At 34.8% G+C, this 19,644-nt stretch overlaps 1 protein-coding gene across 1 annotated transcript in view; it reads left to right on the top strand.

Moving 5' to 3' along the window:
• The window catches only part of PPARG (peroxisome proliferator activated receptor gamma), a 49,986-nt gene extending 30,672 nt beyond the window's left edge, over window positions 1-19,314 (top strand). The window contains exons 4-7 of the mRNA XM_088522880.1: window positions 915-1,053; window positions 8,808-9,007; window positions 13,082-13,532; window positions 18,860-19,314. Coding sequence (XP_088379006.1) covers window positions 915-1,053; window positions 8,808-9,007; window positions 13,082-13,532; window positions 18,860-19,107 — 1,038 coding nt within the window. The 3' untranslated portion in view covers window positions 19,108-19,314. The remainder of the gene's footprint in view (window positions 1-914; window positions 1,054-8,807; window positions 9,008-13,081; window positions 13,533-18,859) is intronic.
• Window positions 19,315-19,644: the final 330 nt, after the last annotated feature.

Raw genomic sequence — 19,644 nt, 5'->3', positions numbered from 1 at the left:
AATAAACAGCTAGTCTGGTATTTAACTAAGATTTGTAACATTTGCATAGGCATAAAGAAATAGGTGTGCTTTTGATTACTTCCATCATAGTCATGTAAGTACTCTCTACTCAGTACTCAGGCTCAAAAAAAAGTGAAATATATGAAAGAGAATCAAGAAATAATATTTTTTTTTAGGAAACAAATCTAAATAAACAATGCACCTATAACCTTTTTTAATTTATTTGGGATCTAATATAAAGAGCAAGGGAAGACAGGAAAACCATTGTACTACCAGAAAAGTATGAGTAAAGACGGAAGTTATATATGTATCTCATACAACAAAGAACTGTGGTGACAAACATACAAACAAACTGTGCAGAAATAAAATGCTTTTCAATGTTTTTCCCATGAAATACCAGTTTAAGGAGCGTGTAGTCACTCTAGGCATGTATTTTATTATTTCTCATCAAATTGCTCATTGCAGAATTTCGGGTTTGTTGACATCTGTGAAAGTTGTCCTACATAGGTAATGAACTTCAAATTTCTTCCTCACTTTATAACAAATTGTCCCACAAGCACTGGAACAAAAGGAGCCTCTATACTGTGGCGTTCTTCAGGTTCAACACTTCATAGCGCTCTCAAGTCACATCCCTCCTGTCCTTCAAACATCCTGATTCCCCTCAGCTCCCCTGCCTATTTGAGACTTCTAGTCCTCTATTAAACTGGGTTAGAAAACAGCTAATGGGATCAGAACAGGAGCACACTGCTATGCAGATGGTACAATCTTGCCTCCTTAGGCAATCTGTCTAAAACAAAATTAGTTTCGGTGTAGATATAGATATGTGCCTCTTATGTATAGACAAGTGAAACAGTGACACTGGCAATTTCTTGTATGTTTTTTGTTTTTTTTTAACATTACTTTGTTTACTCCAGGGCTTTTTTCGAAGAACAATCAGATTAAAGCTAATTTATGACAGATGTGATCTTAACTGTCGCATCCATAAGAAAAGCAGAAATAAATGTCAATACTGCAGATTTCAGAAATGCCTTGCAGTTGGAATGTCACATAACGGTAAGTGCAGAGAGCGTATTTTTAAAACAATATTTCATCTAGAAGAAACAACATGAAATGTATCATCTGTTGCTTTACACTAGGCAGTTTAGAAATACGAATCAGAGATATTGCCTCTGAGTTTAGGAGACTGTATACGAACGAACGCTGTTTTGAATATAAGAAACAGATAGGTAAAGATCTGCACTTACCAGTATTGTACATAATATAAGGAACAAGTTGGTTTTATTCTCCGTCATTCTTACTGCTCATTACACTGTTGACTATTCTTCATGATTGTACTACTAGTGTAATTGTTATTTTTCAGATCATTTCTCATTTTCTAGTGAGACTGTTTTGCAGACTCAATATTCTTCTGTAACTGGAAAATTTAATTATGAAAAAATGAGTGCTTAGTAAAGTGTATAAATAATGACGAATTGAATGTACAGGACACTTATTGAGGATTATTAGCATCACAAAGTTTCCACATATTAAGAACGTAGCCTAGTTTAAATGAATGGGCTATATGCTGTACTGTTTTAAACTGTCCTCCTCCTCTCTAGGATACCCACATCTGGACATAAATTCCAATGTGTGGTAAGTAGGAGTGTAGTGTTTCCTAGCATGCTCACTCAGCTGTTGGTCTCTCATCATATGGTGTGCATAGCTGTTTTTCCTGTGTGCTCTGCACTGTCTCTGGCCTCTCCACCATCTGGAGATGAATTTCCCCTCTCATTTGTGAACTGCAAGCTGCATTTCCATGTTGCATATGCTGTGGTCTTAGATTGTGAAGGTGTATGACATTGTGTATGGTCCTTTGATTACTTTTTTACAGTGGGCACTAACCGCAGCACGATACTGCTCTGTTGTATAAAGTAAATAAGAAAGTCCCTCTGAACTTTATCAATTCATGTCTAAATACTTATTTGTGAAAAGTTTGGATAGCAAGACATAATGAAGATTCTTAGCTGCCTTGCTTTGGCAAAGTGAAATAAAAACAGGAATTAAATGTCATAACATAGAAAGTTATGTAATTCTAAGAGTAAAGAATTGCAAATATGACGGGGAAAATAATTTCTCTGTGGGTTTTTTAGGACTTTCATTATTATCAGAATAAAAAATGAGCATGTTGTCCTCAAGAGGAAAACTGAACTGTAGTTTGTTAAGTTAATATATGCACCAAATGTAAGTTGGTATGGGAAATGTTTTGCTAATAGGAGATATGGTTTTCAAGTTCCTGGGATGCAACAGTAACTCTTAAAAATAAATCTAATTTTGAAACACCAATATGGGTATTTTTATAGCAATTTAGGAGGTTTATGACTTTCAAGGGGCATGCCAAAGTGTCTCATAAGCTAACAATATGGCTTCCACTCATGTCGATGGAAATCACGTGCAGCGTCATTGGGAAGGGAAAATGAATAGCCAAGACCATTCTCTGTTGCTCAGCAATGCAAATGGCTCAGTAAAATTACTCTAAGCTGCCATTTCTTTCTATTTGGCCACTGCCAAAGTAGAAGCTGTGGCACCAGGCTGAGGGAAAGCCCAAAACAGCTTACCCCAGAGCTCAACAGCTTTCACTGGCCCTCACCATCAGTTCACCCTACAGGAATTAGTAGCATCTGGCTTCTGCGTTAGCCTTTTTCCACCTTGGTAGCATTGCATTTTATGAAACAGCACTTTCCAGCATTTATAAACAAACAGATTTTTAAAAAAACAACAACAAAAAATCCCCAAATGTTGTCTTGTAAGACACCGGTCTACGTGAAGACACAGACAAAAATGAAACTGTGGAATTTGTCAGCGACAGTAAGCCAGATTCTTCTGTTACATCTATAGACGAAAGCTCTTCCATTTGGATAGTGAAATTATCTGAAATTTAAACACTTGGAATCAGTATGAATTACTTACGCCAGAGGGCTCTAATCTTTGACTGTATTTGCATATTATTGCAAAATGAATAGGGGATACTCTTACAGAAAAGAGGAATGCAGGGAGACGCTATAACCACATTCTTTTATGTATAAATGCTACATACCTCATGGCTGGAGGTTAGAAAAGACAGTAGTGTTCTTATGGTTTGGGTGTTGTTTTCCTTATCTAGTCTCAGTGCTGGTTGGTGTTTAACCCTCAGTTGCTCAGACTGTATTCCAAAGTACCTGGAAGCAGAGAATTTAGGCACGTTATTTATTTATTTATTTATTCCCGATCTTTTACTAAAAGTACCATTTATATAGAACTCACTCTTGTAATGGGGAGAAGAAAAAAAAAAAAAAACTCGGACAGGTATCCATGCTGGCTCAATGTTGTGTTTTCCAGTGAAAGAAAATGGTTTTTCATAATCTCTCTTGAAATTGTATTTGTTCTTCAAAAAGTCCACAGTCTCTGTTATCAGAAGATAGCAGTGCTACACAGAATATTCTAGAAGGGATCACGGACTTCTCTGACCAGTAAAATGTGGCATAGGGATAAATAGGATATCATACATACACAAAAAAACTAAGAATATAATGTAGCATGTAACATCTTATTATATTCACTACTGGTATTGTATCACTGATATTTAGAGAATACTGTAGGTACAAGCTAAAGAAATCTCTGCCAAAGGAGAGAAAGGTCAGATGTTCCATCTGCAGGCATGTGCCCAAACTTGCACAATCCTGTATTGCTGCTAAGTTCCCCTTTTAACCCCTTACAGCATGAGTAACCTGACTTCTCCTTCACTTTTGTCTCAATCCCCAGGAAACATCAATGACTTCTCCCAAAGGAAAGTGCTGGGCCACTACCGTAAAATTGAATTTTGCACCAAATTTTGCTTGCAGTATTAAGAAATTTTGAAGATGTTTTATAAACATTAAACAAAACAGTTATTTTAAAACAATATTTTAACTGAGCTTTCTATGTTTAGGTTATTAATAAATTATTATACACAAAATATACTTTGAACTTTTGTTGAGGTCAAAGCCATCAGTCTCATAACTTATGAATTCCATCTGAAATTCTACAAGAGGCACCTGTCCATGAAATAGTTATATATAAGAACAACTTTTAAAAGTGGGTCTTGAAAGATCTACTACTTATTCATCCATACTAAAAATACACTTTTGGAAAGAAACAAGCATATCTGAAAATCTGGCCAATAAATGTACAAGCCATCTCCTAAAAATATTCAACAAAAATGCACAACAAAGTCCAAACAAAAAATGTAGCAAATGAGCATACAAACTACCCCTACCTTATCTGCTAAATCCAAACTGTTCTAGTATTGGTGACTTGGTTTTGCTGAACAGGTACACATGTGGTGTTTATATTCAAATTTACCATATAACATGTATGATAATTTTCTTTCAAAGTAATCTGTTTCTCAGCATTTTAGCAAAGAGATTTGTTAAATAATTCACTGCTTGGTAGTAGTATTTTTCATTCCCACTGATGGAATTTAAACTATTCTATAAACAGATTGGGATTTTCATCTTCATGGGCAAGTAGGCATCCTGAGGCCCAATGCCAACCATCTGCCAAATATTCCATGAAAACACACAGCAAATTCATATGCAGCTTTATGTACATTTGATAGACTTTTCCTTCATTCTTGGAATTCAACTCTAAATTATACAAAAATGTTGGGGATAGATAAGCACAGCAGTATTCACTGTTCTCAAATACTCCATTAATCTTATTTTTCATAAGAAAAATGAACACAACATAAGTTGTCATTTATTACAAGCTTTTAACAGAGAACTATCAACAATATGCTGTTTAGCAACACTGAATTGCTAGCACTGTCTTTCCAAGAGACTCTTTGCAAGATTAGAGTCCATTCGTGGGAATCAAGGTATCACAGAATGGCTGGGGCTGGAAGGGACCTCTAGAGACCATCTAGCCCAACACCCTACTCCAGCAGGGTCACCTAGAGCACGTGGCACAGGGTGGCATCCAGGCAGGGTTGGAAGATCTCCAGAGAAGGAGACTCCACAGCCTCTCTGGGCAGCCTGTTCCAGGGTTCTGTCACCCTCACACTAAAGAAGTTCTTCCTCATATGGAGGTGGAACTTCCTATGTTTCAACTTACACCCGTTACCCCTTGTCCTGTCACCGGCCACCACAGAGAAGAGCCTGGCCCCATCCTCCCTACAATCACCCCTCGGGTACTAGAACATGTTGATCAAATCTCCCCTCAGCCTTCTCTTCTCCAGACTAAACAGGCCCAGCTTGCTTAGTCTTTCCTCGTATGATAGATGCGATAGGGCATAAGACAAGGATATAGGACAAGGACATACGTAGAAAATATAATATGCATGCTATGCTTCCATTTTCTACTCAGTGATTTTCTACTCCATTTTAACAAATTTACCTGTAGGAATATTCTTGAAAAAAAACAAACACAGAAAACAAAGCAAACAAACAAACAAAAAGATACTTTTCTATTTACTCATATTTGAGTTTTCAGCAATTTGAGTTTTACTCAATTTGAGTTTTGAGTTTTTTCATGGTGTTGCTTCCCAGACTCCTTTCTGTTCTTTATATTATATGGCTTTGTTAATTGTCCTCTAATGGAAAACCGTCTCAATATTGAAATTCCGTGATAATTTCTTGTATTTCTAAAGAAATACAAAATCTCTACATTACAAAAATCTATGGCATTAATCAGTGTTGTAGCTGGTATATATGCTGTGGTAGATCATTAGAGATGTTCTGGTCGGCAGTTGATTAAAAAGAAAAAGCTTTGGGCTTTAGGGATTTCATAGTGGGAAAAAATAAAATTAATTCCTATTGTTTTAAATGCTTCGGGGGAAGTGTATAAACTATATTAGAATTAATATTAAAACATAGGAAGGAGAAACAATATATATTTTTATCATTGTTTTTAAAATTATCCTTGATGAAAAGAAGTCTTCTACCAGTGAGATTCTAATTATGAGCTTTCTCCTGCAAACGCTGACTCTCCAGAACGGGCTCAAACTGGTATTCAGGCAAGCTCTATTTCTATAATATTTAAAGGTTAGTATGCTTAAAAAATGAGCTTACAGGTTTCATACCAGACTGTCAAAGACACGATTTACTTTAAGAATATAATAAAAATATAACATATAATGCCATAAATTCATTAAGTATAAGATAATAGTTTACAAATGTGACTTTCTGTAATAGAACACTCTGTGTGTCCAAAAGCACCTAGTTCCTAAAGCGACTGTGAAATCCCTGTACGTGCATGTTTCTTAGATTGGCTTAAACATGTACTAGGTGTTAAGGAGTCCTCAGATCCTACTGAATTGCACTCAACGTGTTTCAGAGAGCGATCAGCATTTTATTGATATGGGGGAAGCTGATACCTGTTTTTAGTAAAGTTCCTTTATATCACAATCAGTAGTTCCCTTGCTTTGCTTTTTCAACTGAGAAATTCATGGTAATTGTTTATTGTTTGACAAGTATTGCTAGACTTTAAGTCTTCAAGTTTGCAAATTGTTCTCCAGAAAAAGAGATGGTGAGGGTGAAATTAATTTGTTGGCAAGAAGCAAATCACAGTTACCAGAGGTGTGTTTTTTTTTGTCTGTTTGTTTTTGCTTTGGTGGAGCTGTTGCAAAATGCACAGTTGAAAAATGCACAAATTAATTAAAAAATATAATCCTGTCATCTGACATGTTTTTCAGTCTGAAATCAGGTTTAATAAAGAACATAATAGCTATGAATTTCCCAAATATATAGCTCCACTATTTGATACAGAATTTTAATCAATTTTTGACTCTTACATGGGTTATATTAGCTTTTAATACCTTCTTGAACCTACAGTTTTAGTTATGTTTGCTTTTCCTATTACAGCTTCTTATAATATGTATACAATAATGTCGTTTATCTTTATTAAGTTGACAATAGTTTGATTCTTTTTATTAAGTAGTACCACCTAAACATCTGTAAATGCTATACAATATTCTAACATGAGTTTTCACTGTTTTTGCCTCATTTAATACTTCTATTTCGTTCACTTGACATCTTTATGAAGACATAAAATGCAGTTATTTGTATCATGGGTTCAAAAACATCGAACATTTATTTCTCTTTTAACTCAAAGGAAGGTTTATGTTAACTATGGCCAAGAATCTTAGTGGTGACAGAATCTCTTTTAAAGACAAAATAAGGACACAAAACTGCTCTTCATTTGAACTGGTCATGGAAGTACTTTTGCCTGAAATAATTCCTTGTATAGGTATATACGTAATCTATTTTAGGATACACTAAGCATAAGTATGAAGTTTTTTTGTTTGAAATCAAATTTTTATAACACTCTAACATAACTGTATGTACAACTCATGCATCCACAAATTCTTTACATAATTATGTTAGTCTCTTTGAGCTATAATAGTGTGTCATATAAGCTAATGTGAAGTTCTTCAAGTGATGTGAAGGTCCAGTGATGACTCATTGGAAATTATTGTTAGTAGCTGACTAAGAGTACTTAGTGTTCCCCATGAGAGAGAAAAAATACATACCATGGATAGTGATCCAAAAGAAAAAAATCAATTGGCAATTATTCAAAAGTTTCCATATGAAAAAAGTGTTAGCCAAAGACATTAAAAAACAACAGAATGTGCTAGGTTCCCTTCCATGATGAGTTTATTTTGACATGTAAGCTCTAAGAATATATAAAGGTATATGAAATATAGATCATGCGTGATAAATGATAAATGTGACAAGGAATTATTTGTTCTTGAAGAAACTGTCATTTTTATGAAATGGCACACTGCAAGCATTGTTAAAACAGGAAAGTGACTGATACTGTTCAAAATATTGCTAGTATAATCCTTCAGTCTATGATGTTAACAGCATTTTTACTGTATCCAGGAGGACAATGACCACTAAAAGAGTATTTATAATATATATATATATATATATATATTTCCCTGAAGGTCAAAAGTGCCAACTTTTCTTTTTTGTTTGTTTTCTTATAAAAAAATAAGTTTTGTTTACAGACTATCATATGATAAAACAGTCTTGATCCTGATGGTTTGTTTGAAATATTTCCCTAATCAGTCCCTACATGTATAAATAATAGTTTGGATGTTACATAGGTGTAAAAGTAAGAGTTTTACATCCTGCCTTACATTCATCCTGAGCAATTTCAAGATGATATGATTAGGTGGAAACATTTCCTGTTCTTTCAATACAGTATGTATGAAAAATTCGGTCTTTCCTGGCTTTTTTATTCCCTCCATAACCTTCTCTTTTTCCTCATTTTTAGTAACATTTTATATCACTTGCTATATTAAGTTTGGTAGAGCTATTTAGAAATGTATTCCTGCAAGGCATGTGTGTGTCTTGTTGCTAAACAAATGAAGTATCTGGGATGCATGTGATGATTTGCCCAAAAACCACACAAGGCTACACTGTGGTTCCCACTCCAAGTTCAAGCCAACAGAACCTATTTTACTATCTAAAAGATTCTTTACCTTTTATTTAGCCCAGAGTTAGAGTCAGGGTTTTTACCAACTTTTGACTATCGGGTAAGTTGACATAAGTGCATTTCCAAGCAATATTGGGATCTTACTCTTTGGGCACATAGGTGATTTCTTCCTTGAGATTTCTCTGTTTACATTTTTATGAAGGTATTCAGCTGTTCTTCTGCTACTGGATTAATTTTTATTTCTCATTTGTCTGAGTACTGCTTTAATGAAAAGCTGAAGAACTCAAAATAAAAGGCGACAGGGAAAAATCTATTAAAATACGCATTTTTAGGTGCAACAATAGCATTTATAATTACTTGTCATCTTTTTTTAGCCATCAGGTTTGGGCGAATGCCACAAGCGGAGAAGGAGAAGCTCTTGGCAGAGATTTCGAGCGACATCGACCAGTTAAACCCTGAATCTGCTGATCTGCGAGCACTTGCCAAACACTTGTATGACTCATATATAAAGTCCTTCCCGCTGACCAAAGCCAAGGCGAGGGCGATCTTGACAGGAAAGACGACAGACAAATCAGTTAGTTCCCTCTGTTATTTTTTTTTTCTTTTGAGTAAATGATTTACCACATTGACAACACATCTTTAAAAAAAATAAAATAAAAAAATGCTGTTGCAGTTACATATTTCAAGCTGTGTCTGAAACACAGGAAATGTTTTTAGATAGGATAAGTAAACATTATTTGAAAAAACTCCAAGTTCACCTAATAAAATATTTGAAACTAGTACAAGAATTTGAAGGTCATCTTAACCTTTTTGTATTCTCTGATCCGCTCTTCCCGTTTTCCTACTCCTCTTCTACAGGCCATCTTCTACACGCTCTATTTAGTGTGGTTATGGATCTGTCAGGAACTTGTTGCCACACTCTTCTGGCATAGGTATCATAAAATGATATCCATACCAAAGGAATATTATTTTTTGTGTCAAACAATTCACAGTACCAGTGTTGGCCTTAATTATGATGCTTGTTTTTATGATGCTCCAGTGATTTCTTTTGAATCTGGTTACCTGGCTTCAGTTTAGAATCCTGTTGGTGCAACTTGAATGTTAAGAGAACGGATTACAAAAATAATCTTCTAAAAGTTGAAGGAGAGATATGTGTATTTGTGGGTACTTTTGCACAATTTTCAATACATTATATCAGTTGGAAAGAGGATAAGTAAGTTCTGTTAAGTGTTACAATTTTATCACTGTTTTAATACCTAAATATTAAAACAGTTTTTTTAAAGTTAATAACTCTAAATTTGATATGTTTCTCAGGCTAATTGGAAGAAATTTGTTAGACTTACAGCAGACAGTGTATTTTGCTTTCTTTAGTAGATGTGAAAGAATATTGCTTTCCCAAAGCATGTCTATACTGCAAACGCAGTTCAAATCATAATTTTAATATTGTCCAAATATTGTCCAAAATTTGTCTGCAGTCCTCACACAAAACTGAAATGTGATGGACGCTTTCAATTTCAGTAACTGATGGAACTAGCACATTCTGTGGAAAGCTGCTATGCTAAGTCCACTTGAGAGTTTTTGCTTTGTGTCTTTCCTCAGTTTGCCCCAGAAACACAGTTTAGTGGGAAAGAATTCATAGAGCAGTTCAGTTTTCTTTAATTGAGTTTCCAATAACTGAACTTGCATTGTGAATCAGACATGAGATGTATTAGTATATATATTGTTTGCTGTCCTTCATAGATGAGCATTGATCAGGCATAAGAAATGCATCTGCTCAGCCAAAAGTAGAGTTTTTAGAATTTGAGCAGGAAGCACAGACAAAACCCCCAAAGTGCTCTTCCTCCTTTTTATAATATACTTTATACACAATAGGAGAATTCATGCTGAAAGGAAAATGGAGGGAAATTTCTTTATTCAGAAGACTGTGCTAAGAGATTCTGTTGCTTATAGTAATAGATAGTTTAAATCTGAATATGAAGAAGCTATTCTGATTGTCTGCTTCATTAACGTTACATAAGAGTATTTTCCAAGATTATAAGGTAAGTTACCCAGCAGTAAATCAGTTCATAATATCGGCATTAAAATTATCAGGTTTCAGAGTTAATGTCCACTAAGATAAATGGGGAGAAGGGCAGATATACCTGTCTTGAAATTAATTTACTTAATAAGGATAAACTAATTTGTGTGATCATCATGAGAAATACTCTTCTGGGCTATCTATCTTTGCAGAATCAGTGAATATATGCAATAGTATTCTTCAGAAAAAGATATATTTGAAGATAACTAGAAGCTTTTTTCCAGTTTAAATTTTCCAGAACTCAGTACATAGTATATGACTCGATCATGTCTGAAACTTGCACTAAAACACAACCTCATAGAGTATATAATTATCGCATGCCATCAGTAACGTCTGCTTGTTAACGGAACATTTAAAAACTTTGCCAAATTAGTATTTATTAGTAAAACATTACAGACATAGGAAAGTCAAATTTTCATTGTTGCAAAGTTTCAATATGAAACTTTAAAATTTTAAATTTAAATCTATTTTAAAAAATTGCTGAAAGAGTACGTGCACACAGTCCCTAAATCATGGTTACAACTTTATATTATTTGAACTGTAAAGAACTTTGTACTCTGGAATATCAAACTGTTTACTATGGGCACAGTTTGAATTTATGTTCTTTTTTAAATAGCAGTATCATCTGCATCAAGTGGAAATGACTGGATATGCTAAGTCTGTGTGTTGAAACTAAAATTGCTAAGTAACCAGTCCTCTTCTGGGATATACAGTGCTTATTTAGTATAAGATTCAAGTCAGAATGTTCATCTGAATCTTTATTTTCAAGATTTTTTTGGCTAGTTTGAGCTTTCCTTCATTTTCAACTTTAAATGTTAGCCTTAGTCCTGTTGGTAAAACATATTCTCTCCAAACCACATATACATGCACAGAACACATGATCTATTTTTTTTCTTCTTGAATGTGATGCTTTCACTTTAATATTTTCTAGAAAGAGTAGTAATAATAATAAAGACTTGCCAGTAATAAAACGTGCACTTTAGGAGGTTGCTCAAATATTGTCTTACTTGACCCATTTATATATGTATATACACGTGCATACATATACACACATGTATATAAAATGTTTTTCTGCTGCCAACACAGTACTGCATCTTGCAAAACACCTGTGCCAACCTTTCAAAAGACTGCAGTCCTCGTGCGGGCACTAAAATTGCTGTCATACCTCTCACTGTATTTAACTGGAACTTGTGGTCTGGAGCTATATGTGCCTGTAGTTACTTTGAAAAGGACAGCACTAGTTTCGTTAGTCTTGTAAGCATCCAAATACTGAACTGATTTAATGAACCCCTTTTGAAAATGTAAATAGTTAAAATGATATCCTCTTGTGTGGACACAGTTATTTCAGTTCAAAGACGGATGTTTGTTTGCAAGCAGCTGTATCAGATAAAGACAAAACTGTGTCAGCTGTCAGGCCTCCCTTTCTCTAGCCAAAGTGGTAGAAGCTCCGTGTTGGACTTTGCCTGGAGCAGATGAGGTAACTTTCACAATCCCAACTGCACCATTACGGGAGCAGTAACCTCCAGCTGGCAAGTTGTGAAAAGTATCTGTGGGCAATATCCTATACAGAAGCCACCATCACACTTGAAACAAAATGTCCGTTTCCAATTTTAAGTGCCCTATATGATTTTATCACTGAATAGTCTTCAAAAGTGGTTTAACAAATTTGGAACAGGTGTTTCATGATTATACAGGAGAGGACCACAGGCAATTTACAGAATGACATGGGTCATTCTTGTATACCTATTATATATACCTATAAAGAAATACCTATTTTACTTGGTGGTATAGAATCCCTTCCATTTTGATTAATCGATCAAGTATGTAAACAAGATATTTAAAATCAATAGAGATTTTTTCATGGCAGTGATTGAACTATTTAGACATTTGTCTTCCAAGGAAAAGATTCTTTGGAAAAATTCAAAAAATTATCACTTAACCAGTTCTTTAAAACCCGGAGCTTGTTCATATTCTGAAATAAATTGTTTCCAGAGTCTAACAAAAGCTTCCCTGGCATTAGTTTTTCTAATCTGTTTTCAAAATTGATTTATTCCAGTTGAGTTTATTTCACAGTCAGACTCATTCTTGTGTTCTGAATTGTGCTGCTCTACTTCATGTTGTGGTACTTGTGTTTTGTTTCCATTGATTAGTTGTTTGCATTTAACTGTTTCCTAACTCATAGGAACACTCATACGTATCCTTGCTAGATTCTATTTGGTATAAGGCATCAAAAATTCATGTAAAAGGAAATCTTTATTAATAAACATTCTAAACGTTGAATGTTTGTTTTATAGAGATGTTGTAAAATGAAATAAAAATGGTAAAAATCATGAATAATTTAAAAGTTTAGCTCTATATGCCCCTAAATTATTTTGAAAAAATATCCTCTGAAGCCCTATGTTTTATGATTTGGATTCAGAGAAAGTATAGGAGACCTTTAGAATGTGCTTGTCTTTCAATTTGTGAAGATTTAACCCAAAAGCAACTACCATAGATATTCTAAGTGTTTTCTGATGAGTTATAAGAGTGAACACTACTTCAAGTAAATTGTATTTTCCTTTCTGTTTTTAGCCATTTGTTATTTATGACATGAACTCTTTAATGATGGGAGAAGACCAGATCAAGTGCAAGCACGTGTCTCCGCTGCAGGAGCGGAACAAGGAGGTGGCGATCCGCATTTTCCAGCGGTGCCAGTTTCGCTCGGTGGAGGCAGTGCAGGAGATCACAGAGTTTGCCAAGAATATTCCAGGTTTTGTGAATCTTGACCTGAATGATCAAGTAACGCTCCTGAAATACGGTGTTCATGAGATCATATACACTCTCTTGGCTTCCCTAATGAATAAAGATGGAGTTCTTATATCTGATGGACAAGGATTCATGACACGGGAGTTTCTGAAGAGCCTGAGAAAACCTTTTGGTGACTTTATGGAGCCCAAGTTTGAGTTTGCTGTGAAGTTCAATGCACTGGAATTAGACGACAGTGACCTGGCAATATTTATAGCTGTCATTATACTGAGTGGAGGTAAGTGCCATCTAATTTTATGTAATGTTTGAAAAAATAGAATCGACACTTTTAATTCTTCTCCAAACAGGAAAGCGCTCAGCACTAAGGGATGCAGCTGAGTTTGTTTACACGTAGCTTTTGATAAGCTCTGAGCTTTCCTGATGTTGGTTGCTCCTTTTTCAGTGTGAGGCAGTAAGTGAAAATGTAAACAACATAATATTACTGATGGAACTGGAAATTCCTGCTGACTCAGCAGTTCATTTAATTAGAAAACAAAATCAGGACTGTCTCTGAAAACAGGAAGGGTGGAATTTCACTGGCAAGGGCATCTGAAAGTTAAACTACTGCAGTAAGGATTTTTTAAGCCTACAGTTAGATTGCATGGCTTGCTAATTGTATGTAAATATCTTTTGATTCCATAACATTTTCAAAGCACTTGTGACATTTGCCTTACAAGATTGTGATGGTTTTTTATTTTCTTTAATTCAAATAGGGTTTTTTTTTGCATTTAAAAGAGGATAAAAGAAAAGACAGCAAGCATGTTGTTCAGAAAAATGATGGCTTCCTTTCCTGACAAAAATGAAGCATCATTTGCTCCATTCACTAAGCTGCTATATTTATGCTTTTGCCGTATGCTTTTAAGGCAGTGTAAGTGTTACGGCTAAGATATCAGACTACACAAATTCCAATACTGCATTAGAAAAGACTGATTTTTTCAGCTTTTATAGGAAACAGCCAGTGCATTCTGTTTGTTCTTAGGTGGCACAGCTATTATATTTTGCAAATTAGCAGACTGCTATCCAGATTTAGTTCACCTAGCAACTTTTCTACCAAGAATCTGAGCTATCAGATACACATTTTGGGTCAGATTGAAGTTCTTTTACTTTTGCACAAAGAAAATTTTACCCAACTGATCTGTGTGTACTTTGGCTTAGGACTGTACAGCAGATGTCAAGGGGAGGAATGTGCTGAATTTTCTGAATTCAGATCCTCCACAGAGCAATGCAGAGTATTTCTTTAATAAATCATGTTCACGCAATCAAACAAAACACAAAACAACTCCATGTTACTGTTCTGAAATCAGCTATTTTCTTCAGTATGCATTGTTACATATCATTTGCTGTACATTTAAGTTCATGCTGTACATTTAAGTTCAAAATTACTTCTGGCATTGAGTTTCATTCAGTAAAAAATGTAATAACATAACATGGTTTATTAGTTAAATCCACTTCAAACAAGTTTAGCTCTTCTCAGAAGACCTTTTCTTGAGCAAGAATTTAAACAACATGATCCCTGAGGACTCTGAATTAATTCAAAACCAGAAAATATGTTTCTAGAAAATTCTGGTTGGTTTTGGTGGGGAAGGAAAAATTATGCAAGCCTATTAGGGTTCTACACAAAACACGCCAATATTTTGCATTTTTTAATATAATGAAAACTTAATAGATGAGAAACAGACCTCTCAAAATCCAATCCTAATTGAAAAAAGGGAAGTCATAATCTGCAAAGCTAGGTCTGCTCTACTTCAGTGACGTTTGGTTTACATTAGAGGAAGTAAGTAGGATGCAAGTAATCTTACATTTTAGATCTCAGGAGGACAAAGTTCCACAAGTGTTTTAAAGTCCTCTTTGTAGAAAGACCTTTAATTTCTTGATTAAAAAAAAAAAAAAAAAAAAGATGTCTTACTATCTCTATTCAGAACCTTTGTTTCAAAAAAGTAGAATGGTTGTTTGTAAAAATTGAGATGTATTTTGTATGTAATTAACCTTTGCTGCCAGTTTGGGAAGGACTTTCATCACTTAGTTTCAGATTCTACAAAATATATTAATCTGTGTGCATCCTGAAGGACATTAAAATCTTAATGTGGTGTGGAATGGAGATCCTGGGTTTCAGGTGGTTTGGATGTTTTTGTTAGACTTCACTAAGAACTATCTGAATTTTGAAGAAACAGGTCAATGTCATTAAAAATGGAATCTCTAAAGCTCTGCCTACTACTTCAAAGACTTAATTAGCTCTATGAATACAGTGACATTTAAGTAACTTGAAGAAAGTCTCTGTACAAATACCCTAAAGGGAAAATTAGTTATTAAATCCACTTCAAAACATACAAAACCATCCCATTCAGATGCGCTGATTCTAAGTGAATCAGTCACTGGCCAGGGAAAGGATGTTAGCTATGCTCTCCCTGTGAGTGCTAGCTCTTATACACTTTTAAAGAGGAGAAGAGAAAGAGAATTCCAGCTGGAACACTACATGGGAAAAGCTTTTCATTGTGAAATAAACGTTTGGAGCTTGCCACAATCCTGTAAAGCAGTTCAATCTTTTGATATTGAATAGTTGCTTTTATATTCTATGTTAAAAGGCAAAATGCCCATATAACAATAATAAGAAACTGGCAGATTAACTGTAATGGCAACAAAATGAAAGTACTCCCAATTCCATCATCAATTGTTTTATTTTTTTCTGAGCTGTTGAGTGTAGCCTCATTTGATCTTAATGATTCCAAATGTTATTTTGTGTCCATTATTATAAAGCTCAAGACTTGTTTTTAATCACTGTATATTTTGCTTTAAAACAGAACTTAAAATGCCAAAAAAAATCTAGTATTCTGAAAATAATGCTGATGAGGCAGAGTTAGAGTTGTTATCTCTGAGCAGTTGGATATTATCTTTTTCTTTCAAAAAATACTTTAACCCATTATCAACAATGCAAAACTCTCACTACAACATTCTCTTAGTTAGAAGCACTTTGAAAAATACATTTTGGTAAAATAGTAAAATATTTGGTAAGAATATGCTTTGGTAAAATATTTTCTTCACATAGATAGTCTTTCTCCCTTTTGCCTTTCTCTGGGCATTCTATGCCAGCAGTGAGTGCCATGATATACACGGTAAAAAACATGAAGCTTCTTAAATATTATATATGGATGAGCTGAAAAAAAGTCTATGATTTCATCAGTGAATAATACCAAGAAATAGTCTGGATTTGACGGCTACACAAATGCTGTTCCTAGCTATCCTTTTAGAACAAAGAAATGCTTCCTAATCACACCGAAAACTGCAAGTAATCACTGTGGGCTCTGTACCAAGCTCCTGAGGACAACAATACGCGTGACGGTTTAGTAAGGGAAACCCAAACCACTAAGCTATATCTGCCTCAGCAAAAGAAGTAGCTCAGTTGTTGTCAGCAGCGTGTTTTACCACACTGTGATTTTGCAGTGTGTATTTAAATGTGAAATGATAAAAAGGGAAATGTGATACTCCGTTTGCATTGTCTAATGAGGTAAAAGGCAGGTAGCAAATAGCACACATGGTAAAAAAACATATTAAACTTTCCTAAGCAGTCTTCTGTGTCAGAGAATATTAGAAGTGGGGACCAATTCACTCCTGTTGATTTCTCACCTTAATAATGTCAACCCTGCGTCCTTGGCCTTCTACACATGATTTAATTTTATTATAAAAATGTTCAAGCAGAACTCATCAGTCTCTGTCTCTCACTTCCCTTTACTATTCTCTCTGTGAGTTTTCAAACACTGTATTAGCCTCTCCAAAGGCCCCCCATCACACCGTCTTATCTAGTTTTCTCCCATTTCAATTTCTTTCTATTCTCTCAAGGCTTGCTGCTAACCATTTCCCTTGTATCTTTTTTCCACAATTACTTTCTACTTCAGGCTCCTCTCCCTCTTCATGCTACACTGCTGCACAAAATACACAGCTTGTTACCCACTGTGTCCAGACCACATGTATTTAAAAGCACCTGAACAATCTGAAATTTACCCAAGCACCTCTATGTTAAAGCTTTAACCTCTTATTTCTCTTTCCCTCTTTTTTTTTTTTTTAATTTAAATATGTTTCTTGGAACAGAAGCAGTGTCTTCCTCTGTAAGAATTTTTCCTCAGAAAGCATAGCAAACTGTCAGCACTCAAAAAATAATGTTCACATCCTGAAGTTCTCATTCTGAAAAACCTCCTGCCTTCAATGGGAATTTTCCTTCCTCTTGAATTTGCTTATTTAAAAATAGCACTTTATGATCTCCTAGGCTTTTTTCATGGTCGTCATCTTTGACTCCAGTTCCATCAGATCGTTACAGAAACCATTAGACTGCTCTTTGCAAAATCCCTTAAGGAAGTTAGGTGCTTAATTCCTGCTGAACTTTGGCCGAGCTTGGATGCCCAAATTCTGGGGGCTCCTTGCTCTATTCCAGCCTTAGTACCAGTGTCCCTGTTCGCTGCTTGGACTTAAAGTTGCACAGGGGAGCACAACATTCAACTTGGGTTTCACTTCTTCAACCCAGAAAATTCCCACCATAAAAAGAAGCAGGGAGCAAATGGAGAGTAATCTCAGAGGAAATCAAGGCCATAGTCTTTGTGCTTTTTGATTTTTATATCGCTGTACACTGAGTCATACCCAGCTGGTTCAGAGTTCATCTGCAGCACAGAAGTAAAATTTAAAGCTATCGCAACCCAAAGTCAAAACTGTTAACAACTCTAAAGCATTGAAAGTCAAGAAGTTTCGGAAAGATGTAATGAAAGAAACTATAATTTGCAGAACGTGCATTTAGATAATCTAAAAATAAAGGGTAAGATTTATCAAAAATCCTCTGTGTGCTTTTTAAAAATGTTTTGATAATATGGCCAAAGGAAATTAATAAAAAGGATCTGTTCATTTGGAGATAATTTTCTGCTTGTGGATTTTAACTTGTAAACTTCCTAAACCACAAAGTATTTCATGGTATTTTAAGTTGAAAGGTATATAAAATAAGTGAACTCAAGAAGACTAGCAGAGTTTACTAGCATGAAACACCAAATAGAAAAAGTTATCTTGGGTCACTGAGACCAGTCACCTACAGATGGAAGCCTAAAATTGCTTCATATTGAAACGTGCCATCTTTGCTACCGCTGAAAAGCTATCCTCAATCCTCACTGCTTTGAGAGTTAGCTGCTTTCTGCTACACGTTTGTTCCCATGCCAATACTGCCTTCTCCTCAAAGTTCAACACCAGCTATTTATAAAAAATTTTGCCTTCTCTCAGCCTTTATTCTACTAAACAAAACAAGCCAGGCTTAGTTTTTATTTTTTCTTTTTTTTTTAAAAGATATAATGGGGCAGCATTTCTACCAGGATCAGTCAGCCACCTCACTCAGGCTCAACCTGTCCTCCTACTTCCCAGCTCTCTTTTTTTACACAAACAACTTTCCTGTGGAAAAGCATTGTAGTACTGTATAAGACGACTTCTATATCAGTGAATGTAAATGTTTAATATATTAAGAAATCTTTAAAATGCAATAAATTATACTGATATTTCTATATGCTTCATAAACTTAAAACTCCCAATATTTTTTTCTAGATCGCCCAGGTCTGTTAAATGTGAAGCCCATTGAAGATATACAAGACAATCTGTTGCAAGCTTTGGAGCTCCAGCTAAAGCTGAATCACCCCGAATCATCACAGCTGTTTGCAAAGTTGCTTCAGAAAATGACGGACCTCAGACAGATTGTAACGGAACACGTGCAGCTGTTGCAAATAATAAAGAAAACGGAGACAGATATGAGTCTTCATCCACTCCTACAAGAAATATATAAAGACTTATATTAATTACCAGACTAGTTCTAATCCGCTGACATAATGTATGTTCTTCAGATTGCACTATTTCTTTGAGGGAAAACATTGCATACCTAAAAAATTACTGTGAAACAACATTTTAAAAAGAGAGAGCTTAGTATAGTAAATCTATTTTATGCATATTGTTTATAAAGACACTTTCAATTTACTTTTAATATTAAAAATATCTATATCATGAAATTGTTGGCAGTATTTTCAGAATTAATTTTTTTAACTGTCTTATTTCTTAAAATTGCTTGTTCAGTATGATTGAAGCTTCACTGAAGTTGGTTAAGCATGCAGTTAAATTTTCAACTTAAAAATAAAAATCTTTTTCTATAAACATTTCTAGGGAAACATTTTAAGTATTATGTTTCATTCTGTGTCCCCTACGGCAGCAGCCAAGTAAGAATAAAATTGAATCACCAATTAGTGCAACTTCCTATGAGGCCTAAAAGGCAAAAGTTAGATGTATCGAGGTGGATAATACTTATTACCTTAAGATATCTTATTACCGTAAGATAATTTTAC

The sequence above is a fragment of the Tinamus guttatus genome, unplaced genomic scaffold (genome assembly GCF_059628265.1).
Source record: "Tinamus guttatus ecotype Peru unplaced genomic scaffold, ASM5962826v1 Tinamus_guttatus_pri_ptg000169l, whole genome shotgun sequence".
Taxonomy (NCBI): Eukaryota; Metazoa; Chordata; class Aves; order Tinamiformes; family Tinamidae; genus Tinamus; species Tinamus guttatus.
The sequence above is the reverse complement of the archived record's forward strand: the minus strand, read 5'-3'. Positions and strand labels throughout refer to the sequence as shown.